General features: G+C 51.1%; 1 protein-coding gene across 1 annotated transcript; it reads right to left on the minus strand.

Annotated features, from left to right (window-relative positions):
- On the minus strand, nt 1-26481 carry MXRA5 (matrix remodeling associated 5). The gene is given in 9 exon segments (XM_038586736.1): nt 1-3030; nt 3032-3083; nt 7343-8243; nt 10832-12851; nt 12853-15797; nt 17899-18289; nt 18518-18647; nt 24131-24346; nt 26354-26481. Coding segments are annotated over 8 exon segments (8502 nt in total). The 5' UTR covers nt 24337-24346; nt 26354-26481; the 3' UTR covers nt 1-1173.
- Nucleotides 26482-26846: the final 365 nt, after the last annotated feature.

Here is a 26846-nt window from a genome sequence, read left to right on the forward strand (position 1 = left end):
TTCTTTGGAAAATATTATTTTATTATCAAATGTACATTATATTGACCTTAAAAATACAGTAAAGCAGTCATGGGGAGAACATGTCTCTTATTTTCCAGGAGCACACATTGACGGGGGGTTGGGTGGAGGAGACGTTTCCGGGCTTTTCCAGGAGGCTCTGGATTCTTTGTGCAGGGTCACGGCTTAGCTCTCTCCTGCCCTCTCCCCCGACTTCAGCTCTCAAGATAAATCCACAAACAAGGAAATCCAATATCCCCGACTCCCACACCATAGGGTTGCCGGGGAAGGTAATATAATAGCGGTTTCTGAATGTGCTCAAGGAAGTTTGGAGGATTTTTTTTTTTTTTTTTTTTTTTACAATTGTATTTCCATGCCTGCTCTCATGTATCCAAGTCTTGTAAAGACCAATAATTTATTATTTTTAATGAGACAGAGAGCACTTCTCGCTTTCTGGCCTCATCGTCTGACCGGAAAGAAAATATAAAACGTCTTTATGTGAGACATTATCTAAAAAGTGAGTTCCAGGGAGAAAGTGAGTTCCATTATATAAAAAAAGTGAGTCCCGTATAAAATGGTGGCTGTATTGTATGAAACTTGTACGTTTGCAAAGACATCAGTCAGTGCGGTGGTTCTAAGCCCTTCTAGGGCAAGCTGGAGCTCTAACGTGGCAGGAAGTGAAAGACGGGTAGTCATTCTAGAACATTCTATCGTGTTAAGACTGCAGCAGGTTAACTAAGGGACGCATCTTCAACGGGGTAGCAAGGCACTGGTAATGTCTGCGGTTTATTTTCAGTGAATGCTCCTTAGGTCCGCGACAGACGCCCGGTAAAGCATAGACGTGGCGTCTGCAAGACAGACACCGCCACGAGCGCGTGCCCAGCTCCCGTGAAACGCCAGACAGGAGTGGGCGACATGCTGTAAACATGAACGCAAGTCCCCGGGGAGGCCGAACCGTCCTGCCCGTGTCTGCATGGCTTCCCTTCACGGACAAGCGTAGGTCAAAGTCAACATGAACCTGAAACCCAGCCGGGGGGGTGGGGGGGGCCACCGTGCACCGTGACAGATCAGTCAAGGCCTCTGACTATCCGGCTGCGGCAGCTTTCCTTACAAACGGGGCTTTGTCCTAGCTTCCCGAGCCATGGCCGTGGAGTCCGTGCGCTGCGGGGGGCGTTTTCAGTAGACGTGGATATAAGTAGTCTTTGAGTCGGTGCCGAGGATGTTCTTTGCGGTGCATTTGTAGAAGCCGGCGTCTCTGTGTGTGGCCTGCTGGATGGTCAGCGAGCCCTGCGGGTGAAGGAACCTGTTCCCGTACAGACGGGCCTGCGCCCCGGCCGTCAGGTGTGACTTGTCCGGCAGGTCCCAGGTGATCTCTGCTTTGGGAATGCCCATGGCCATGCAGTTCATCTTGACCGTGTTCCCGGGCCGCGTGTAGATGACGGGCGTTGGCTCGCTGGTGATCCGGGGAGGATAGGCTATCACGATAACTGGGAAGTTCATGACGGAAGGGCCGTACTCGGTGTCCGCCTTGCACACATAGGTCCCCCTGTCAAACACCGAGGCGTCGCGCACCGTGAGGGTCCCGTTTTCCCAGACGGAGAAGCGCCCCCGTGTCTGGGGGCCCTCCAAGAGCATGGTGTTGGGGAGCGTCCAAGACAAGCGAGCCGGCCGGCCCCCCGGAGGGATGCAGTGCAGCTGCAAGGTCTCCCCGTTGATGATGCTCACCAGGTTGTGATACTGGTTGCTCGTCTCGGGTTTCAGCCCTACCTTCAGAGACACCAGCCTCTCCGTGTAGCCGGCCGAGTTCCGGGCCACGCAACGGTAAGCCCCGGCGTCCACGGAGGAGAGGCTGCTGATGTGCAGCATGCCGTCCCCCTTATGGTAGAACCTCTGCAGCTGCTGGCCACTCTGGAGCTCCGTCCCGTTGGGGAGCACCCAGAGCAGGGTGGGCGTCGGGGTCCCCGCGGCCGAGCAGTTGAGGCTGATGGTGTGGCCGGCCATGGCAGTGATCTTCTCGCTGACCGGGTCGTGGAAGATGGGCTTCTCCACAGGCTCCAAGACAGTGAGCTGCACGATGAGCCTGGCCTCCCCGCCCTCGTTGCGGCCGATGCACGCCAGCTGCACGGAGTCGCTCTTCCTGAGACTCCGAATGTCCAGCGTGCCGTTGCGGTGGATGGTGATCCGGTTCCCGTAGTACGGGGCCGGGAGAACCACGCCCTCGGGAAAGGCCCACAAGACTCTCGGCGTGGGGATGCCTTCCGCGTGGCAGTCAATGAGTTTGCGACTCCCGCCTGCAGCGATCTCCCGCACGGTGGTGATGGCGTTGGGGTTCCCGTTGATGGTGGGCGACCGGACGTTGACGTGAATCCAGACCGTCTTCCTGTCTTCCCCGGCGCTGTTCCTGACCACACAGGTGTAGTTGCCACTGTCTGAGCGCTGGGCTTTCTGAATGAGGAGAGTGCCATCCTGATATATCTGGTACTTCTCGGAGGAGGCCGGGATCAGCCGGTTGGTTGGAGAAAGCCACGTCACCCTGGGTGTGGGCTCCCCTTTGGCTTCGCACGCGACGGTGACCACGTCACCGTAGGGGACCTGCACCACGGAGTACGTCTTGTTCCGGATGGCGGCGGGCTCAGACACCACCTTGACCCGCACCCTCATCTCATCCTTGCCAACCTGGTTTTCGGCAAAGCAGGTATAATCCCCTTCCTCGCGCATGCCCACCTCGTTGAAGTAGAGGGTCCCGTTGTTGAAAACCACGTAGCGCTTGGTCCGGCCACCGCCGTCGTCGGACTGCATGAAGGAGTTGACCAGGCTGCCATCTGGGAGGCTCCAGGAGATCTCAGGGTTGGGAAGCCCGGTGGCCACACAGTCCACTTTCAGGTCACCCCCGTAGAAGACCTTGTGGTCATTCTCCTCCTTGTGCTCGATCTTGGCCGGTTTCATGACCACATTCACCTTGAGCATGACAAAGTCATCACCAACCTTATTCCGGGCAACGCACAGGTAATCCCCCGCATCTTTGTCTGTGACAGGATTTCACCACCAGGGTCCCGTTGGCAAACACCTTGATTCTGGTGTCAAAGCTGACCGGGAGAAAAAAAAAAGAAAAGGAAAGGAAAGAAGAAGGATGTCAGTGTCCCATATGCTCTGTCCTGGCTTTAGGTCACCAGCATGAAATGAAAACATGTGCTTCTGGGAAGTATCTGGGCACATGGCTGCTACTTACCGCAAAATGTCACGCGGCTTTTGCAGCCTGGAGGGGACTGCGTTCACAGGCGGAAATGATTGATCTACCTCAAATAAGAACTCTGACTCGGTAGAGTCTGACCTTTGGCTGGCCTGGCCACTGATTCAAGGAAGTGAAAGGCAGTCAAAGACTTCCACCCTGTCCCCATGGGTGTTATGCGCATCACGCATTCGTGTGGCGGTCAGGGCACAGCGTCTGGTTATGATAAAATCCGGTAAAATGCGACAGCCGTGGAGAGAATGAACCTGAGTGAACTCTGTGAAGAGGTGCAGTTCTTCCTGAATAAAATGTTCCAGACACAATGATTACCCTTGACAATCCTGTATTATATCATATCCCGTTACGAGGCAAGAGGCTGCCAAAGGGCTACTCCATGCACCGTGTAATTGGGGTTATTCCTGGCTATTCCTGGACTTTTAATGGTAACATTGGGTTCGTCAGAACATGGCAACATCAATGTGACGTCTTCTTCCCTAGACCCTGAACCTAAAGCTGGATGACATTCTCCAGCTAGCTCCATAAGCCGGCATTTGCATTCCCCCGTGTGAAATGATAACGCTGGACCTAGGCCCACACACCTCTGGGTTAATAGTTCAAAAGCTTTTCAAAACTCATGTTTTGAACGAGAGGTGCAAACACTTGAGACATTCTTCCTTTAAGAGCGTCCAGATTGAAAAAATCTCAGTTACACATAATTTGTAATGGTGGCATTGGGGGAAGGTGAGGGTGACATTTGAATCCGTAAATATTTCCTAAACATTGCATTATTTGGACAGCGTGTGTGGAACTGTATTGTAGAGCTACCAAAAAAAAAAAAAAAAAAGTCTGCCTATGGTTGAGTCAACTTGATTATTGGGAATAAAATACAACTAACAATGACCAAATAAAGTGTTTTGTTGGCTGCGAGTGTGAATGAGGCCAACATAAATCAGTAGGAGGGGAGCAGACAAAGAAATTTCAATGTGTCGTGGAGTTTAGAAACTAAAACTCTGTACAGTAGCTCATTTTTGCCAGCATTTGGGAACTGGGAAGCGGTGACTGGTAGCCTTGGTCGTAATCACGACCCACGGAGTGACTGAGAAACATATACATGCCTACCCATCCCTGGGGATCAGGCTTCAAGAAAAGCTCTGATATCTGTATTTTTAAATAGTCCCAATGTGTAGGCAAGGCATAGAGCCCGCTCTTTTATAAAACTCACATGGGTTGTTTAATCACACTTTCCTAAGAATGTAATTAGTACAAAATTTAGTGAGAAGGAAGCCGCAGAGACAGCGGTTTGTGATTTATGGGGAGATACTAGTAGAACGGCTCGCATTCGTAGCAGGATCACATTCTTTTGCTGCCGTTCATTCAGGGCTGCCTTGAGTCATGCCAGAAATTGCTGAAAACAGTTCTTCTGCACATGGCAGTGCATCTGCTGGGCTGGGAGATAGTCCAGGGAAAACTGCATATGTGGTATTGCGGATGGAGGGTGCAAGGTTCACGAGGCACCACCCAACTGTCTAAAGTTAACACTCAGCCTGTGAGAAAGCGCGTTTGCCTTCTTCCTGCATTGGAAAGACACGAGGGAGGCCAGGCGCAGCTGCACAGAGCCCCCGAGTGTTGGCTCCCCTCCTCATATCCTGGGGCGGGGGGGGGGGTGCGATGTCCACAAGCATTCCTGCCTGAGCTGGCGGGCTGTGGAGGCTAAAAATGCACCATAAGCCAGAGTCTCTCCATCACGGCACTAGTGATGCTTCCTTCATTTCATTTTGCCAACCACGGTCTCTGCTCTGTATCTTGAGATGCGTACTGAGGACATTGGCTCTTTTGGATCTAGCCGATGGTTTCCCAGCCTGGGCACTGCTGACATCTGGGGTTTGATGACTCTCTGGGGTGGGGTGTCTTGGGCACCACAGGGTGCTGAGTAGCATCTCTGGTCTCTGCCTACCAGATGCCACAGGCAGCCTCCACCCATTCTAGTGTGACAACCAAAAATGTCTCCAGTCATTGATGGGCGTTCCCTGGCGCCTCGATCTGTCTAGTTGCAAACTACTGCAATAGATGGATACGTACATACATGACTGATGGATCGATGGATAGATGGATAGATGGACATAGGTGATAGATGATAGATAGATAGATGATAGGTAGATACATATGATGGATGAACACATAGATGCAATGGATGGATTCATGCATAGATAGTTGATGGATGGAGATAGATATGATGGGTTGATAGATATGATGGATGGATAGATATGACAGATGGGTAAATTATATGATGGATAGATGGATACATAGATACAATGGATGGATGGATAGAGATATATATGATGGATGAATCGATAAATAGATGTGATAGATGGATGGCTACATAGATAACATGGATAAACATATAGGATGGATGGAGGGATACCTAGATACCATGGATGGATGGATAGGCATAGATAGATAGATAGATAGATAGATAGATAGATAGATGATAGGTAGATAGATATGATGGATGAATACATAGATGCAATGGATGGATGGATACATAGATAGTTGATGGGTGTAGATAGATAAATAGACATGATGGGTGGATAGATATGATGGATGAATAGATATGACAGATGGGTAAATTATATGACGGATAGATGGATACATAGATACGATGGATGGATGGCTAGATAGAGATAGATATGATGGATGATTGGATAAATAGATGCGATAGATGGTGGCTACATAGATAGGATGGATAGATAGATAGATAGGATGGAGGGGTGCCTAGATACCATGGATGGATGGATAGGCATACATAGATAGATAGATAGATAGATAGATAGATAGATAGATAGATATGATGGATGGATAGATATGATGGATGGATAGATATGGTGGATGGATAGATATGGTGGATGGATAGAGGTACAACAGATGGATTGGTAAATTGATATGATGGATGGATGATATGATGGATGGACAGATAGACATGATGGATGGATGCATGGAGGGATGGATGAATGAATGCATAGATATGATGGATGGGTAGATAGAGAGAGATATGGATGAATGGATAAATAGATATGATAGATGGATGGCTACATAGATAGGATGCATAGATAGAGAAGATGGATGGAGGGATACTTAGATACCATGGATGGATGGATAGACATAGATAGATAGATATGATGGATGGATACATAGATTGGATGGATGGATGGATGGATGAATAGACAGAGATAAGTATGATGGATGGATAGATACATAGATAGGATGGACAGACAGACATGACGGATATACAGAAACGATGGATGGATGGATAGACAGATGATGGTTCAGTTGTCTTTCATACAAGGTCAGAGCGTCTCAGCCTGGGCACTGCTGACATCCGGTGTGGCTGACCCTCTGCTGCGGAGCGTCCTGGGCACTGCACAGCTTTAAGCAGCGTCCCTGGTCTCCACTCACTGGATGCCTTTGACACCCCCATTTCCTGAGTCATGTCACCCAAAAATGCCCCCAAGCATTGCCCGACGGTTGCAAACTAGTGCTGTATGTTCACACATGTGGGACCTGAAGACGCTGGATGAGAAGGGGACTTTCTTTGCAGCCAAAAAAGTAAAGTGTTAGAATTCTAGGTGTGCCAACCTGGTGCCGTATTCATGCCTCAAATGTTTTTTGTGTTCACACCGTTCAGCTTCTATGCGTTTTGTCGAAATCATACAACACACATAGAAGGTAACATAAGTGTTGTATCTAATATTATCGCTTAACACAGGGATAAAATATAACCATTAAAAGGTTTTTGGTTCATTTTTTTTTCCCCTTTGGAGGGGAAGGGGTAGGAAAGGAGAAGGAGAAAGTCCAGATGTTTCTTCTCCGTCCTGGTTTCTAAAGGCAAGATCGCATTGGGTGGAAAAGAAATGCCCCTTCCGCGCGGGGCGGCACACACAGGGAGTCAGGTCTGCTCATGTCCATCCCGGATGCAGAGTCATTCCCTTCTGTGCCCGGCCCCATGGAGAGGGCTCCCAGGATGGCCCCAGCATAGCCCAGGACTCGGTCCCCAGCGCCCAAAGGGGACGTAGGCGCAGGAGCGCAGTGATAGACGGCGAAGCCAGAGTAGACACCTACCTGAAGAGCGAGTCCATCATGCGCTTGGACGGCAGCCGCCAGAGGATGCGCGGCCAGGGGTCCCCTGAGGCGCTGCAGTCCAGGCGCAGGGTGGCCCCATAGCGCACGTCCGTCCTCTGCGGGGAGGTGCCCGTGATGCGCGCATTGGCCGCCGCCCGCTGCACGGTCAGCTGCACGGTCCTGCGCGCCGAGCCCACCAGGTTGGCGGCCACACATTCGTAGCGGCCGCTGTCCTTGGGTGCCAGGTTGCGGATGTAGAGCGTGCCGTTGGGGAAGACGAACAAGTTCCCGTTGATGAACTGCGACGGCCGGATCTGGGTCCCATCCCACAGCACCCAGCGCACGCTGGGCAGGGGTGCGGCCTTGGCGGTGCAGTGGATGTGGATGCTGAGCCCCGGGGGCAGCGAGATGTTCTCCAGCTTCTCCTGGTGGATGACGGGCGGCAGGGCCGCCACGTGGAGGCGGATGGCCAGGCTGTCGGCGCCCGCCGCGTTGCTGGCCACGCACTTGTAGACTCCTCTGTCCGAGAAGGAGGCGTCTTTGATGGACAGGGTCCGGTTTTCGTGCAGCGTGACCCTGCCCTCCACGGGGGACACCGTCTGCCACACCCTCCGGTCGGGGAAAATCCAGGAGATTTGCGGGGCTGGCGTTCCCTTGGCCAGACACTCCATGGCGATCGTGTCTCCCAGGTACACCGTGACGTCCTGGTAGTGGGAGGCTAGGATTTGGGGCTGCTGGACCGTCACGGACAGCAGGACCACCATCCTGTCCACCCCGTGCAGGTTTTTGGCGGTGCACATGTACTGGCCCCGGTCCTGCACCTGTACCTTTCGGATGACAAACGTGCCATTCTTCAGGACCTCGAACCGTTGTACTCTGGTGTTCGGGGTCATGAGAGCACCTGGCAATCAGAACAGATACGGTCAGCCTCCACACAAACACACCGTCTCCGTCTAAACCAATAAGGGGGATTATTAGTTGGTTAGCCGAATTCTTCCCTTTAGGTCCCAAGCAACAGAAGACCAGACCGCACGTCAGATATGGAGAAAATAGAACACCCTGTTTCACCGTTTTTGACTCTTACCCCAATTCCAGAATCAAGGCATATGCGGCCCCCAAGCAAAGGGCAGCCAGCCAGCACGGGGCTCGTAGAACGTTCTGGAAGCGGCCGTGAGACCCAGGTCGTGCCCAGGGGACCTCCCTGTCACTTGAGCTCCTACAGACGCAGGCTTGCTTCATGCACAGAGACGCTGAGCTCCTCAAGTCCCCAGACGTGCCACCACCATCCGCCTGCACCCGGGCCACACTCCTGAGCCACAGAGGGCGGGTCACTACTACTACTACGCGCTGCTACAATCGGGGACACGTGTCTCTCTCCCTCCCCCACCGCAGACCCCCTACGTTTTATGTCACATCCTCTTGGGGCTGGGCCACCGTGAGGATCTGCATTAACCACGTGCGCCTGATGCTTTGGCATCCGGGTCGTGCTGACCCTGCTGGGAGGAAGGCCCCTTCCAAGGCCTAGCCAGTCCCTAAAATTAGCAGACAATTCACCTTTTAAGTGCAAAGCAAGCAATTCAGAGCCCACAGGGCCACTTTCTTTTCTCACATGCCCAGGCCACCACTCACCTGCCTCAGTCACAGGGCAGGTACCAGACAAGTAGGGAACCCTTGTGCGCCAGAACCCACGGAAATAATTATTCAAGCCAGCCAGCCCTAAGCCAGCCAGCCCTAAGCCCGCTCACCCTGCCTCGCCTGTTTCTTCTTTCAGAAACCACAACAAAGGCCCTTGTGCACATTCTCCCCTCTCCCTCTGCCTGCCGACAGACGCCGGTCCTTCCCTGTGTGGTCCCCTCCTCGCGGAGACTGAATAATAAATGGTTCTTCAGTGGCAGGCATTTCCTGATGTGCTGGCTCACCATTTTCTGAATAACAAATCCCATATTTAAAAACTGGAAAGCCCTGGAAAGCCCTGAGTTATGGCATTCTCTTCGTCTCCCACACAGCTGGGCTCCTGGGCCCTGCTTCCACCACCGGCTATTCCGTTAGTTCTGACAAGCTCCGGCAGGAGACGCCGATTCGTGGGGATGTGCAAAAAATGCACGCGTACGTCGAGTGACGGGGCATGGCCCTGGGGTGCTCTGGGATCACACAAAGTAGGGGAGAGCCTACGGGTTAATACAAATGGGATTTCCCAGTAGAGAAACCAAGGCACGACCCTGTTAGCATGAAAGCCGCATGGCGTTCCCCATTCGCTACTTTGAGCAAAATTCCTTATTAAATCATTACGAAAACATATGACATCAATGTTGAGCCGATCAAAGAAGTCTGTAATCCCCCTGCGCCCAGAGCCTCTGCTGAACTTTGGAGCATTTCCAACGCTGGTGAGATAAACCTAAGAAATGCACTGTTCCCTCAAGTGCTATTAGCATAAATCATTCCTCTGTCATCAAAATGGAGAAGAAGAAGAAAAAAAACCCTCTGATCAGACTCCAGGCCTGAAGGATGTGGCCGTGTTGAGAGAGAAAGAAAGGGAAAGGGGGCGAGGTAGGTCTTTCATGCTCAGATGGCCCTTTCCTGTCTGTCACCTGGCGATTGTTTTGCTGCTCAAAGCCGATGGTCAATTTTTTACACAACCAGGTGCCCTTTGGGGCATCCCAGAGTTCCAAGTCTAGACCGTTGTCATAGGCTGAGTTGGGTCCTCCCCCCAGAATCGTTGAAGTCCCATCTCCTGGGATCTCAGAACATGACTATTTGGAGGTGGGGGGGGATCTTTTCAAGAGATCATGAAATTAAAATGAGATCACTGGGGTGCCCTATAGTCCAAGGGGACTAGTGTCCATATAGGAAGAGGGGATGGAGACAGACACGCACAAAGGGACAATCACGTGAGGACACAAAGAGAGAGGCCCAGGAGAGAGGCCTCGGGGGGACTCAGCCTTGGCCCCACCGGGATCTCAGACTCCAAGCCTCCAGGACCAGGAGAGAGTGTAGGTCTGTCTCCGAGGCCGCCAGCCTGTGGTCCTTTGTGAGGGCAACCCCAGCAAATGAACCCGACCACGTCTCTAGGTGCCACTCAAAGCAATGTCTGATGAGCCCAGAAGCAGCCGCATTCACGTGCAGCAGCCAGTGGAAGGCCAAGAGGAGGACTCCACCACTCCTCCTACCCGCCCCACATGGGCGACCTTTGTGCTGGGCTCCTCTGGGAAGACACAAGAGGGGCTCCTTTGTGAGATATTCCTGGCCTAGGTCATTCCCTGTCCAAACCACCTAAGACATGCCGTCATGGTCCCAATGAAATCTCACATAGCTCACGTAGGAGCTCTGGTTCCCTACTTCCTGTCCCCCGATGGGTCCAGGCTCTCAGATGTCCCCTCCCCTCCCACCCATCTGTCCACAGGCCAGACTGTAGTTTTGCCTGAGGTCACAGCCTCAAGGACCCTCCCTCTACACAAGCCCCGTTAGAACGCAGACATGTAAATGCCTCACCTGTAGAAACCTTTGTCCAGGTAATGAAAGGCGTGGGTTTCCCCGTTGCCTCACATGGGAACACGGCGTCTGTCTCCGCGGTGACAGACACGCTCTGGGGAGATTTGGTGATAATCTGGGGCTTTTCCCCAACCGTCCAGAACTTGGAGGCAGGGGGCCCTCCAGCAGAGAAGAGCTTTGAGCTGCTCTGATGGAAGCTTCTGGAAGGCTGGCCAGACGATGCCACGAAGGGGATGGAGCTCCGGGTGGAGTAGACGACAGGGGCGTTCTGGGAGTTTGTGGAGGGTGGCCCCGTGGCCCGGGGAGGGTGCAACAATGGAGGAGCGGGGGGACCAAAGTCCACGTGGATGATGCTCTGAGAATGTATCCTATTGTATGGACCCGGGTTGACTTTTCTCTCTCTTATCACGGGGGCAGGAGACGTGGGCATTTGGGGCTTCGGAGTAACTCCCAACTGGGGGAAAGACAGAGTCCTGTTGAAAAAGAAAGGGAATCTTGCACTGGGGTGATGGGGGACTCTTGAACTCGGAAGCTTGCCAATAGGGTCTCTGAGATCCGGGATGTTGTTATTTCCAAATACTTTGGAGTTGGCGTTGAATCGGTCCGGCCCTTGGTCAGTAAACTTCGTGGGGACGCCAGGTTTGGGCTTAGGTGCCGGAACAACGGGAGTCGTCGTACTTGGTGGTCTTGGCGTCGTTGAGTGCTTCTTCTCTGGCAAGATCCTTGAGGGATAGGCCGTTATTTCTGGTTTGTTGGTCCAGTGACGAGGGGGATGGAAAGTCACCACGTATCTAAAGGAGCCTTCCGTGGCCGTGTGGGGTGGCCTCGCCGTCCCTCTCGGCGGGATCGGTTTGGCAGGAATCCCGGCTGGCTGGTGGAAGACTGGGGCTCTCCCGCCCTGGTGCTTACCATCGGGCCCATGTGGAAGACTGTTTTGGGTCTTTCCGTCAAATGCTTCCTTTTCTAATCCATGCTTTGGAGCGGAGTGAACTTTATCCTGGTTGGAAGAAGGGGTGGATAATTCATTCGGCGTCAGTACGTGCCGCGTTCCCTCACTATTCACTGGGGGTGCCTTGGCCTCTGGGATCCCCACGTAGTTCAAGAGAACATTTTCCCTGGAATCCGTCGATGTTGGAAGTGTCTTTGAAGTAACAGGTGTGGGCTCCGTGAAGGCCTGAACCGAGGACACAAGAGTGGTGGCCGGGGATGGGGATGCCGGCTCTGCTATGGGAGCAGGAGGTCTAACTTCAGCTGGAGTGGTTGCGTGATGATCTTGAGCACGGACGGGGGTTTCTGACTCCGTTGAAGACGGCTCGACTCGTAGGCTCGACACAGTGGTTGAAGCAACCACTTCTTCTCGTTGAAACAGTGTAGAGGCTGCAACCGGTGGTGGAAACTGGGAGGGAACACCCACATCCTCCAACTGTTTAGGAAAGGGTGAGTCCGTAAGGGTTTCCACAGAGCTGGGAACAGGCGTGTCCGTCTGCAGCCTCCCAGGCTGGGCTGTGCTTGGGGGATTCCAGCGTGAGGTCTCTGGAAAGCCGGATGGAGCCGATTCCCCCTGACGTTCTCCCACAGTGGCCACCTCAGAGCCAGAAGGTGATGCAACACTCGTGAAGGAGTCGTCAGGGCCCGAGCTGTTGGTTTTAAGGCCATTTAAGGTGATTGCGACACCATAATCCATTTCTCTTCCTTCCGATACAGGCGTATAGGTGACTGCAGTTGTCTCTTGGAATTGATTGGGTGGTGAGAGTCTTTCCGTGGCAGTTGTCGCAGAATCTTTCGCTGTAGCCGTCCCGCGTGGGTCCCTGGTTGTCAGGGAAATGGTCGTAGATAAGAGTACAGCTTCCAAAGTGGCAACGACATGATTATGTTTATTTTCCGGGGAAGGGCCGGGCGAGGACACAGAGGCTGGAAGGCTCCCCGTAGAAGTGGAGTAGCGGTGTTTATTCGGCCTCTTCCCGTGTTTCCTTCGTGAGGTTCCCCTGGATATGGGTTCGGCCTGCTTCTCTGTCTCCAGGCTGCTTGGCGACACCAACTGTGCCGTCAACCCGAGATGTTGGCGCTGGTGTGCTCCCCACGTGGCCTGGAGCCTTTGTTTCGGGTACTCGAGTACGTTGAGTAGAGAAAGCCTCCGTTGTTGGGGCAAAAGTCGTGGGCACATGGGTTTGCTTCTGGCGGTTCCGGAATCTCTGAGGGCGTAATCTCCTCCTCCCGTTGGGTCTCTTTCGTGAAGGGTGAGTGGTCAGCCCCGGAGACGACGTGGTCTTTTCCGCCGGCATCACTGTTGCTACTGCGGGGGCATCTCTGTCTAGGAGAGCTCCCAGCGTGGTTCCCCTGGAAGGTGTAAAGAGAGTGATGCCATCCACTCCTGGGGTAGAGTCAAGCCGAGTGGTCGATTCGACTCGTTTTCCCATTCCTTCAGGACTCCTGGAGTCTGTTGGGTCTCTCTCTGGCATATCTTCTTCCCCGAGTGTCTTCTCAGAAGTGTCCTCTGGACCCTTTTCCACCCGCGCGTTGTCTTGAGTGCTTAAAGCACCTTTCCCAAGCCGGGTGTCATCTGTTTGTCCCCGTGGATGTCCTCGTGACGGGGCATCTGGCTCCCCTAACGTGAGCCCTGCTAATGGTTGGGATGTCCTGGAGTCAACACCCCACAAAGTGGTAGTCGGTGTAAAGTGAGTGGAGGTGACCTCTTTCATGTTCTCTTCATCTGGTTGTGGGTTGGCCTCCAAATCTGGCTGAACATATGGTACGGTCTCAGACTCAGCCAAGGAGATGGCACCCAGTGGGGCCTCATACTCGCTTGACGTGGGCTCCGCCATGGATCCAGCATCTACTGCAGGCCAGCCCTCTGTGGCTGTGCTTTCACCGGCCTGCTCTTCGTAGACCATGTCCAGGGGCTGCGCAGTAGGAGAGGATTCAAGAGGCGTGGCCCTCAGGGTGGTGGCTGTAGCCCACGGTGGCCCAGCCTCAGTGGGAGTTGTATCCTCGCTCTTAGAAAAGTCGTGGTCAATGAATTCTTCCAGATGTGTGCTTGTCACTCGGGGTTCAGCAAGAATCACTCCACCGTGCCCACTTTCTGGTCCCGACCTGGTTGAGGACACGGTGCTGGAGCCCTGGTCTTCCTCACCAAACAGAGATGCATCTGCTGAGGTTTCTTCGACACTGATTGTGGTCCGTGCGGGTGATACTGAGGGAGGCGGAACGGCAGGCAGAAGAGGTGTCACTTCTGGATTCACGGATGGAGGAGTGGTGGTTTTGACCACCTGGGCTATTTCAGTTCCCTTGGGAAGGTTCTTCCCACGTACTCTGGCCAAAATATCTGCCCAATGCTCTGGATTAATCTGTTTGTTTGCCATATTTATCCTCCGCCTGGACTCAAACACTCTGCGACCTTCCGCGATATTCGTCTCTGGTTCTTTTTCAGAATTCTTCCACGGTTTGAGTTTTCTTCGCCCTTTCTTGGTCTTCTTACCTCCGGTGACGGCATCGTCTTTTGTCTTGATGAGTAGCTCCTGGTCCTTTGTGTGGAGCTCTCTCCTTGGAGCGTTCTCTTCATCTCCTATGCCTGAACCGCCTTCGTCCTCCACGACGTCTCCCGGCACCCTGGGAAGAGTCTTCCCACCCGGGCGTCTGCCCTTTTTGGATGACCGGCCCGATCCTTTCTTATTCACCGTGAGCCCCACAGTAAAATGATCCGCCCCTTGCTGGTTGACAGCCACGCACCTGTAGAAACCGCCATCACTGACTTGGACCTTTGGGATGGAAAGAGTTCCATTTGCCAACATGTAGGCATGTGACGTGTTAGCCAGATTATTAATTATCCTTCTGTTTGGAAGAACCCAGCTGAGCTGGGCCTCGGGTATAGCCAGCGCACTGCAAGGCAACATCACTGGCTCCCCTGGGTTCTTCTGAATTGTCATTGTATGACTATCAGATGGCTGAGTGGCAGGTGGTTGCACAAGGACCCTGTACACCATCCGGTCCATTTCATCCCTCACCTGAGCAATGCACTGGTACAAACCCGAGTCCGACTGCTCCGTTGATTTGATCCTCAGCCAGCCGCTGGTGAGGATGGAGAACCTGCCATCCTGGTCCTCCAAGGGCGCTTTCAGCACAGACCCATCCGGGAGCACCCAGAAGATGGATGGACTTTCAGAGGCCTTCACGTTGCAGCTCAGCTGGCACGGGCTCCCTTCCAAGACAGTCTGAGCTCTCTGCACTGCTCTGCTGGGCTCGATCATCACCCAGCTTCTGCTCCGAGACTGTGCTGCCTCTTTGGCGGGCATCGTTAACGAATGGTGGGAATAATAGGAGAGCAGCACCTTTTTGGCCGTACTCTGACGTCGGTTGAGTTGGATGTCTATGGACGGCTGCATGACCCACTCTGGTTCTGCGAGAACGTGGGCTCTGACGCCCGTGTAGTAAAGGGCGTCCTCATCGGCGTCTTGCCTGTACTGGTAGGTGACCTTGGGGTCTTTGCTGAGCGTAAGTTCTTGGTTCAGCTTCACAGGGACCTCACTGTAATACGCGATCAGTTTCCACAGCTTCTCGTAGTTTTCCCGTGTCATCGGACACTCGAAGTCCAGGGCAACCGTTGCATTTATATCAATCTCTTGAGGGTCCGTCTGGTTCAAGTGAATTTTGTACACATCCATGGGCTTCTTGATGTCACAGACCAAGTTCACCGTGTTCCCGTGCTCGTCGGTCATATTCAAAGAGATGTTCCACGGGGGGAATTGGAACCCCTCCAGGGAGAGCTGGCCCTCACTATCCTCTTCTTGTCCCTGCTCCTCCTCGCTGCTGCTGCTCCGGTTCTGTCTCAGGGGAGACTCGATGGAAGGCTTCAGGCAGGTGATGTCCTTCAGCTTGTGAATCTCTTGTTTGTGCAATTTTTGGGGAGCAGAGCACATGGCGCATAACTGGCCACCTTCGTAGGCTTTGTCCTTCTTACACTTCAGAGTCCCTAAAACAGGCAAGCAAACAAACATGCGATGAGTTAACGAACCTAAGAACGGCCTGCCTTGCACACGGCCAGAGGAGACAGGCTTTGTGTGCATCTTTATCACGTCGGCTCGTGGCCATAATGATTTCAGGCTTCTCTCATTGCTGTGACTTCACCAATGACCTTAAATCAATTCAGCACAGACTGTGGAAAGGCACCACCGCTGTAGAACTACTTGACCATGGATAACAAAAAACTACCTTCAAAAGTATTTTTAAGTCTTACTCTGAAACAACTCTCTTCTCACACATTATACAACTTACCTTCTCCAAAGGTCCAGGAGAATCTGGACAAAGAAATGCAACCCAGGAAATCAGTTCCAGGTTGAAGGACCCACTTTTGCCTTACGTCGTATCTCCCTTTTATAATGGTTTCTGTCGCTATAATCTTTCATTTCGGGCAGCGTCTACATTTTGGATTCACGGTCTCCTCTTGGCTTCCTGGACATCAAGTCTTCCAGAATGTTCTCCTAATCTGGACACTGCTCTGCCTCTTTCTCTGTTTTGTCTTTCTCTGCTCACCGACTCATTAGTGATGGAGTGTGGCCCCCTTCCATCTCGCTCTGCCCCGTCATCCATGGCCTCACCCACATGTAGGTTTCCAACACCATCCATTATCTGGTGATGGCTGCCATATGTGCTTCTCCAGTCAACACACATCTTATGAACTCCACGCCCAGTTTTCTGCTTGATGTGTCTGTTTCCAAACCACAAAGTCTCCTCTCATGGATACTTACAAGACCAAATTATGTTTTCTCTCTGCTCCAGACCTAGATGCCTTTTCCATAGCAGTAGATGGTGCCACGCTATCTCAAGCTGGGGAAAGGAGAAGACTACAGCCCTCTGGATATCTGCCCTCTTCTTTCCATCCCTACTGGGAATGAACCAGTGAAAGGGCCATCACCTACGAGTTGAATGTGGGACATGAGTTGTGTGTGCAGGAAGTTGTGTGTAGATGAGTACAGGCCAAGGTGCTAAGTAGAAATTGAGGACAGCAAGATCTCTCAAGGAAGGTGATTTTTAAAATATTTTTAAAGATTTTATTTATTTATTTGAGAGAGAGAGCACAAGTTGCAGATGGGCAAGTTGACTCCCTGCCAAGTGGGCAGCCCGAGATCATGACCTGAGATGAAGTCAGATGCTTTACCAACGGAGCCATCCAGACACTAAGGGGGAGGGCCCACATGTGGCAGAGGGTGGGCAGTAGGTGGGAGCATGGTTGTGTAGGAAGTCCTAGTAAGAACTGTGCGTTCCATCCCAAGAGCAATGGGAAACCAGCGGACAGTTATGCAGGGGTGCCGCAGGGCCACATGCTCCCTCTGAAAATTTGTTCTGACAACTGCTCTGTGTGGAGACGACTGAAGGAGGCGTGACCAAGGCTGCAAAGACCTGCCCAGAATGCCCAGAACACCTGATTCTCCACCCAGAATGAGAAGGAGCTCCACCCAGGCTGGAGGCTATGAGGATGGACGTGAGCCAACAGAACCGGGATATGGTAAACCCAATGGGATCGAGGTTGGGGTTCAAGGTGTGGCTCGAGGAAGAGGGTAAAAGAAAGACAAAAAAAATAAAACCTTCCTTATTTAGAGTCAAAATCTACTGTCTTGCAACTTCTACACATCACTCCTGTTTTTTTTTTTTTTTTTTTTTTTTGTTCTCTGAATCACTGCAGAACATCCCTCTCCCCCATTCTTGAGAGAATAATGTCATAGCCACTGCTAGCCTTCTCTTTTCTAAGCATTCCTGAACTCCTCTCCATAGGACAGAAAATCCTCCACGTAACCCAAAGCTACCTGTAATACTCCAGATATTCAATGTAAGACAATCATAGTCAACTGTATGTAACTGATTAAAGGATCACCGCTTTACACTTCACTGAAGGATCCATCTATGATGGAACAGAGACGTCTTAACATCTAAGTTGCACACTTTGCACAGGTGTTTCCCACCCTACTGATTTGACAAGAGAAAGTCTCGTCTCAACACCAGAGAACGTAACCTTTCCAGAAGGGTAAGGAATGTGCCGCTCTGAGCCACCTTCCTTCCCTCTGCTCTCCTCTTACCTTTGGATTTGGCATCCCATTCCAGAAACCACTTCATCTCACAGTCACACGACCATGGATTCCCATGCAGGTAAAGATTCTCCAGAAGCGGCATGTTCTGAAGCATCCCCGTGGGAAGGGTCCTGATCATGTTGTCTGCGAGGTAGAGGTGTCTTATGGTAGAGAGCCTGAAATAATCCAGAAACGTGAACGTGGAGAACGTGCCGGGGTGGAGCTGGTGCAGCAGGTTTCCCTCTAAGTGGAGTAGCCTTAGGGATGTTAAGCCTTTGAAAGCTTGTGGGTGGATAAATTCGATCTTGTTATGGTCCATATGCAGCCTCATTAAGCTCCAGAGCCCCTGCAGGGTCTGTCCCGTGATTACCCGCAGTTTATTGTAGCTGATCTTGAAAACCTAGAAAGACAGGGGATGGAGCAGAAAGTCCTGTGAGTAATTTAGAAAGCCACAAACAGACACAGAAACTAGAACAAAGGGCAGGGAAATAAGGACATTAAGCCGGTTTTTAACCTAAAAAAAAATGGCGATTTTATTAATCGTTAGGGAGCATTGTATCACTTCCCACTATTCATTAATGATCGTACAGGCCGCAATTACCGATGCTCGTAAAAGCACAGGGTTTACCTGGAGGGAGCTGAGGTCTCTTAAAGCCCCGTCGGGGATGCTAGGGATGTCGTTGCCATGAATCATAAGTAGCTCCAACTTGGTCAGTCCCGCAAACGAGGTTTCTGACAAAGCCTGTATACTATTAAATCTAAAAAAAAAAAAAAAAAAAAAAAAAAAAAAAGAATAAGAAACAGTGAATGCTTAAATCCCATATGGGGCAGATTCTGCAGCCTGCTTAGGAACAATTTAGCAAAATGTTGACTCTGAGGTCTACCGGTGCTGTTCCCAAAGCAGAGTTTTTGGTTAGTGTCCATGTCCATTTCCAGGGTCCAAAGGAAAGCTGAAAATATGGTGTTGGTGTTGGGCGGTTAGCCCTCTCGTTGGGTCCTTGAGAGCCCGGAGCCAAGCCCCTCCTCTCTTGTTCTGTGATAATACAAAGCTACTTCCCAAGTTGCCTGTTTCTTTGCATTCGTGCTAATTCTCTGCAGCCAATGACCCTCGTGTCATTCCTCATTACTGACGCTTTCCTGTGCACCTTTCCAAGGAAGGGCCAACTGGACCAGCTTCCATTAGAAACTAAATCCCACTCCTTTGTCTAAAATTGCCTCTAGCTCCATTAGCAGATTCCTAGTCAAAGTACCCAGCAAATATTCCTGAACTGGACGAAGGCTATTTCACAAGGACCAGTGGCCATTTCTGATGGATTCCCTGAATTATTTGTAAACATTCTGGTATGTTTTTGGGTTTTGTTTTTGCATCAACATTGGTAAAGATGAAATGAGTGAAAACTCCTATATTGGAGGGCGGTTACTTTGTGCCACTGTTTCTGTGGAAATAGAACACATCTAGCCTGACTTCTCCCTATCGTCTAGATAAAAGGAAACAGATCCTATAGACAAATGCAGGTGAAGTGCTCATACCTACAGCATAGGCCGCCAGGTCCAATTTTCTCATAAACACAAATGTGACTGAACCCAGACCCCGAATCTGAAATCAAGATGTGGGGAATCATTCCTCTAAGAGCCAGCTTTAGGAAGCATCACCTTTCAGCTATAAATTCCAGGAAATACAATCTCCCAGAGCAAAAAAAAAAAAAATGTAATCCCGACTCCTTTTTGTCATTTAACTTATGGAATCAACAGACAACTGTACACAGAGGTTCCCTCTTCTGGATTATATGGACAGCATCTGCACTCATGTTTGGGTGTCACAACTGGGTGGGGGAGTGTTAGTGGCATCTGGTGGGTAGAGACCAAGGGTGCTGTTAAATACCCTACAATGCACAGGACAGCCTCTCACAATGAGCGACTCAGCCCCTAATATTGAGATTTGGAAACTGTCGAAGCAGAAGAGACTCTGTCGTTGGTCTATTCATCCACCCATCCATCATCCATCCATCCATCATCCATCCATCCATCATCTATCTACCTACCCATCAATCTATCCATCTATCATCTGTCTATCCCTCTGTCCATCTATCATCTGTCTATGCATGCAGTCATCCATCCATAATGTATCTACCTACCATAATCTATCCATCCATAATCTATATACCCATCATTCATCCATCCATAATCTATCTACCTACCCATCAGTCTATCCATCTATCATCTATCTATCTATCTGTCCATCCCTAATCTATCCATCCAATCATCCATCCATAATGTATCTACCTACCCATCAGTCTATCCTTCTATCATCTATCTATCCATCCATCCATCCATCATCTGTCTATCCATTCGTCTATCCATTATCTATCTATCTATCTATCTATCTATCTATCTATCTATCTATCTATCTATCATCTATCTATGGTAGTGGTCTGAATGGGGGGAAGCAGTCTTGTCCCCATGGGACACTTGACAATATCTGGGGTCATAAGCAATCACAACTGGAAGAGGGGGAAGGTGCTACTGGTATCTCATAGGAAGAGGTCAAGAATGCTACTCAACACCATCCAAACAGGACAGCCCCCACAACAAGGAACTGTCCTAAGCAAAATGGAAATAGCACCCCAAATACCAAGGAGACTGAAGTTGAAAAACCGCAGTCTAACCCTAGATGGGATGGTCTATGACCTGACACGTGGCCTCAGTCACTTACTGTTTAGGATTCTACAATGAAATCTATCTGGGATGGTGAAGCTCTCAGGGAATGGATGGCCGAATCTGAACTTCTTCCCATTTCTTGGTGCCTGGGGTCTGCCTGGAAACAGTAAACAAGCAGGAGGATGGTATCAGGAGAGGTAGGTGGGGTTGGCAGGAACCAGGCAGCCTAGGAGCTGGGAGGGTGTGGGAAGGAGCGTGTTTCACTTGTTCCAACATCAATGGGAAATGATTAGAAGGTTTTAAGAAAAAGAGTGACACAAACTAAGATACGTGTGAAAGCGACAAATGATCTACTGCATGTAGAGGGAGTAAGTATAATCACCGGAGATGACCCTGGAGGTAAGAAGAACAGAAAGGCCAGAAAGAGGAGGCAGGTCTTGGGACAGAAGAGGTGAGAGTCAAAGGCTCAATGTCTAGAACAAGTCAGAAAGATGTTGCTCTTCTTTGGCACTTTGTGGTCTCAGGGTGTGCGCTATGCTCACTAGTGTTATGTGTCTTTGTCACCGAAAAATTGTCACTTCCAACTGGCCATTCAACCATAATGGTGGGTGCCAAGGTGGAGAAGGTGCAGGGAAGGCATGTGTTTGAGGTCAGAGGGACAGCACTGTTTGGACTCCCTCACGCCTGCATAAATCGGCCCCTAGTCCTGGATGGTGGAGATACCGGGTGAGGAATCTGTCTTACTGCATCAACTTGGTGCATTTTCTTCCCTCTGAGGACCCGAAGCATAGGGAAGAATCCCTGTGCGCCCATCTAGAATCCAGCAGGGGCATGGGGAAATCTGTGGGGCTCAGGGAAGAGACTGAAATGACTCTGCATGGAGGCCAGTTGTGCAACACGATCACCCACCCATCCCCCTTTGCAGAATGTCCCGATTGACAGTGACTACATAACGTCTCAAGTGAAATGCTTTTTAGTACATCACAAATACACGTAAGACGCCTTCACCGATATGGGTTAGTTTTGCAAGACGAATTTTAAAATTAAAAAGGGCCGTGTGGGCTTTTGGGAGACTTAGAAAGAGGTTGTGAAAGCTAGTCTTTTCATCGGAGGGACGAATTCTTTAAAGATCTATAAATATGACGCTAAGTGGATGATTCTTTTGTTGTTGTTTGTTTACTCGAAAATACTTGGAAAGCGATTTTTGCAAAAGCTCTAGGGCTGTGCAAACAGGAAACAGCGGATCTCTCTCCTTCCATGCTGAGGACCCTGAAAACATCTGTGTGGGAATGAAAGATTTCATTAGTGCCTTGCCAATAATCCCTCATTCTTTGAGAGTTTCCTACTCCTTCCAGATGACTAGAAGACAAATCAGACCCTGAGTCCGATCTGTATAGACATTCCCGTTCTTTCTTCCCTCTCCCCCACCAACAACATGCACGATGACAGTCTCATTAATCTAGTTTGAGACCGATTTTCAGAGAAAGTGCTGAGATATGAGTGGTCTTATTGATGGAAATGAAAACATGCCATATTGACTCATGTTACCAATTAAGGCAGATGCAAGTAACATATGTTGGTGCCGGGAAGCTCTTCCTTAACCGTTTTCCTTTTTTTTTTTTTTTTTAATGTGATGCAATGACGTCTCAAAATACTACTGCCACCGATAGGAAAAGAGAAGATCTTGGTATCTGTGTTCTACTCCAGTGGCAAAAATCTGGGGAGACCCTAATTCGTTATCTTTACCACTTAAAGTTGCTTAAAAATGCAACCAGCAGAAAGTAAGTTCTAACTCAGAAATTGTTTCACCTGCGTGAACTGTTTCAACGTAAAGACGAATGGAGGGAAAACAGCACAGAAATTCTAAGTGAGGTATAGACAGCTTGATGAGCCACAGTCTACTGGTGTGGCCAAGTATAAAGCCACCACATAGTCAGGAGGCATGTGGCATCTTCTCCACCGTGCACTCCAACCTGACGGCCAGTAGGGAACACACGGACACCCCAGACCCTCAACACGCAACAGGTGGCACATTCGTGCCTTCTAGGCAGGAAACCAGCAGAAAACTGTCCTCCTCCACCTCTCCCCATTTTCACACTTTCCTCGGGGATGCCACAAAGGCCTCTGTGACGGTACCTCCGACTCTGTGCTCTGCCAAGGGGTCAGGCAGTATGGGACAAGACCCTAACGGTGGTTCACGAGAGCAAAGGCCCCAAGACAGAACCATTTTGCACACCCGGAGGTGCAAGAAACGAGAGGAATCAGGGACGAGCTCTGCTAATGCACCACTAGCACGGCACATCCTACCCTGATTCAAACCGGTGGGAGACGATCTTCCTTTTCTCTCTCCCATTCGGCGGGCGATGTGTCCTAATTAAACTGTAAGTTTGTAAAAGGGAAATTGGGTTAAGTATTAATATCCCCTCTTCTGGCAAAGATGAACGGTTTCCCCTACTCAGCTATCCTCATTGTGGTTGGATTTTCAGATAATCAAATCATCAGGTCTCTCAAGACTTTATGGAGAAAACTAGGTAATGATCCACTCCCTTAGATTAGGGAACTTCCTATCGTACTGTCTTTACTTCCCATTGTCTTCTTCTACTCCTAGTGGCCTTTACAAATGCAAGAAGATCTTTTTTTTTTTTTCTTAATTCTGTGCTCTAAGATGTGCAGATACATGTATAATTATGTGCTCATTGACTCAGGTTTGGCCATTGCATTTTACTAAAATGTCCCATCAGTGGCCAGTCATCAAATCCTAAATTATTTTTGTTGTGTTGTAGATCATAGAAAATGGCTTATGTATTCTCCGGGGGAAATCCAAATAATTGTTTATAAGGTTGCACGTGAGTACCTATAATTCATAGCAACTAGTATTTATGTATAGGAAACGCTCATGTGAATGAAACAAAAATTAAAAATATAAAAATTCTATCTTAAATGCTGCACAAAAACTCCTCTTTAAAAATAGTCAAAATACTTGTCAAACTATTTTGACAAATAGCCAAAATACAGATACTAACTAAAAAGTTAAAAATGCGTTTTCAGTGTATCTTCTGAGTCGTATTTTTAAAGAGGCAAAATCTTCAAGAACTCTTTTATTTCCCCAAGGTTCACAGTCACAACCTCCAGATAGCTTAGAATGTCAGAAATGTCCGATTTATTTTAAAATTATTTTTAATAGCTTCTGAAGTCTGAGTAGTATTTATCTATCTACATGCGTGTCTGATACATTTGCACCTAATATGTAGTAAATGATTGTTATCAAGGGAAATCTCTCGACACACTGAAGTTGTTCAGGATGCTTGGTTATTAAGGCTTATGATAGTGGTTGCAGTTGATGGATACATTCAGATAATTGCCCCCAAAGGACCGCACGTAGTATCGTTAAAATCCATCACCCTCAAAAAAAAAAAAAATCCACCTCCCTCCATTCTGCCCATATGGCCGTATGCATCGCTAGATAGAGCGACACGGAAAGAAATATGCCTTTGCAGTGACGTCAATGCACATATACGTTCAAAGAAAAAACAAACACGCAAGCAAAGAGGCTGAAATCGTTCAGTAAGAATGTGGTACAAACCCCAAATTGATTCTTTCCACATGTTTAGAAATCCCAGCGGGCACAGAAGCCAAGGAGCGAAACGTGCAGTGGACCTCGCTAGGAACGTAGCAGGCGCAAGGGTGAGGACAGGAGAGCGCGGGTCGTGGATGTCCCCAGAGCAGAATCAGCACCACGGACAGTGCTCGCCAGTGCGCCCGCGTTGGCATCTTGTCGGGGTGCCTCATCCCTGGACACCTGTCGGGGAACCACAAAGTGATATCCGTTTATGGCCAGGTAACGCTTATGTTGGGCGAACGTGGTTTCAAGCGTGCATGGTGGTGTGGAGCTTCCCAAGCCGTCGTACGGTGGTATCCTTTAGGGACACAACATTTCTGAGCCAAGAAGCTCGAAACTTGTTTTTCTGATCTTTCCGGGCGAAGCTTGATCCTTCTGTAGAATGGGATCGGAATGGCCGACTCGGACACTACGATTTGGAAGTCTCCCTGCGCGGAGAGCGAGGGTATGGAACAGACACACGGGCACGCACAAAAATACATACATGTGTGTTCGTACATGCGTATTCACGTAGCATTTGTATATACATGAGAGCAAAAGGAGAGACATCGATGTTTAAAATAAAGCAATTAAAATGACTATGTGCCTCTGATGTTAATTCTGAGCCTTTATACACCGTACGTATTTGAATTTAAAAAGAAAAAACAAAACTCTTGTAATTAAAATACTCCGTGTCCACCTCCGATGTTAATTCCGAGCTATTATATACTGTACATATTTGAATTAAAAAGAGAAAAAACACAAAGCTTCTCAAGAGGGTCGTTATTAGGAGTATTCCCCTTTTTAATGACCTTCTTTACGTTTCCGGTGTATCTTCTAAATGTGTTTAAAGGCTTCGCGCTCGCTAAACCCGAACGTATTCCATTATTCGTGGGTTTGTACTATTCTTAATTTTTGCTAGCAAGAGCCACAGGGTTGCAATGGTGCAGCAGGGCTGTTCATCGGGGACGCAGTTTGTTAAAATCTGACCTTAAAGGAGGAGGAAAGGAGTTCCCCGATGACGTAGGTTCAGGCAAAGAGAACCGATCAGTGCAGTCATACACACAAAAATGGAAATGCTCCGATATTTCACATAATTGGGGCTGCATCAGCGGTGTCGTTTAGAATACCAGTGGTCATGTATCTACTTTTTTTTTTTTTTCACGCACTGGCCATCACCCCATCATCTTACGTGTTTGTCATCTCCTGAATGAAGTGGACTTGAAAATAGGAATGCACCTGGAAAGCAAAGCGCGCGGCCCAGAAACGCGCCCGCCCCGGGGGCAGCGCTAAGTGCTGATACAAAACCCAGGCGCTCACACGCTGGGGGCATCCCAAACCCAGAGCTTTCCAGGCTTTTACCTCGAAATAGATGGTGCCCTAAAGCCCGCGCGCGTCTTCTCTGGTTGCTGCGCGTCCGGGCAGGCGGCCCTTGCAGAGGGAGGCTCAGCTCCAGCTCTGCGCTCGGGAGCCAGCGGGTTCCTGCAGCCTCCCCGGCCGCCCGCGCGCTTGGCCTCGGCCCGGGAACGCGCGCTGTGCCGCCGGAGGGTGGCCCGGGGCTCGGGAGTGGCGACGCCTCCTCCGCAGCCTTGGTTCCCGGGACCCCGGGAGCGCGCACCCCAGGCGTGGCGCAGGGAGGCGCCCTGAGCGCCCAGGGCCTCCGGGGCCGGCGCGCGGGTGGGCGGGGGGGGACCCGGACTGGCTGGCGCGGCGGCACTGCGCCCTGGCCCACTTCCAGCGCCGCTCCAAGGAAAATATGGGCTTTCCCCGGAACGCAGCTCGGGGAGGGCCCCTGGAGGTACGCGCTGCTGGAGCCCGCACACCAGGAGCCGGCTCTCCCGGATGGTGACCTCTGCAATGTCTGCTCCACCCCAGCAGGCCGAGAGGCTCCCCTTTTCCAGGGGAAGAGGAGGAGGGGGGACTTGGGCGCCGAGCTCTGCTGGCGCCTCCAACGCAGGGCGCACTCGCTTTCACTTGGGGGGGGGGGGTCCCATGGGCGCCTCCCTGGAAACCGGGGATGCTTAGGTGCAAGGAGGCAAGGGGGAAAGGAGTCGGGGATCCTCCCGCAAGAGAGAGCTGGCCCCTGGGCCCCGGAGCCACGGACAGTGCCATTTGTCCCTGCCCAGCCTTGCCCTTGGCCGACCCCCAAGTCCACCCCTGCAGCAGAGCGCGCGTCCCCCGGGCGCCCAGGCTGCCCTTGGTCCTCACCTGTCGTTCGGAAGCCGCGACGCACGGGAGCGGGGCGCCCTGAGCCTCCGCGGGGCCGGGGCGCGCGAGTCACCGCCGGGGGTCCGCCGGGGCCATGCCCTTCCCGGGCCGGGGGCGAGGCGGCGAGGCTTCCCAGCTCGGCGCGGCGAGCCGGCTCCCTTTTATTCGCGTCCCCGAGTCCACGCCTCGGCCCACCCCCACCCTGCCCTGCCCCACCCCGGGGAGACGGGGCGCGGGCCCGAGCCCAGGGACCCTGGCCGCGCGCGCTGCGCGCTCAGCCCTCCTCGCGCCTCTTCATCGCGCCTCGGCCCGGGAGGGCGCGCCCCGCCGGCTCCGGCTGCAAGAGCGGCTTGGGGACACGCAGTTCCCGGCCCCGGAGGGAGTCCGGGGACCAGGGGCCCGGGGAGGCACACGGTCCGCGCGCCCCGAGCGCGCCTCGCAGCCCGGCGCGGGGAGGCTTCCCTCGCTCGGCTCCGGGGAAGGCAGAGCAGCG

Source organism: Canis lupus, chromosome X (assembly GCF_011100685.1).
Source record: "Canis lupus familiaris isolate Mischka breed German Shepherd chromosome X, alternate assembly UU_Cfam_GSD_1.0, whole genome shotgun sequence".
NCBI classification, from domain to species: domain Eukaryota; kingdom Metazoa; phylum Chordata; class Mammalia; order Carnivora; family Canidae; genus Canis; species Canis lupus.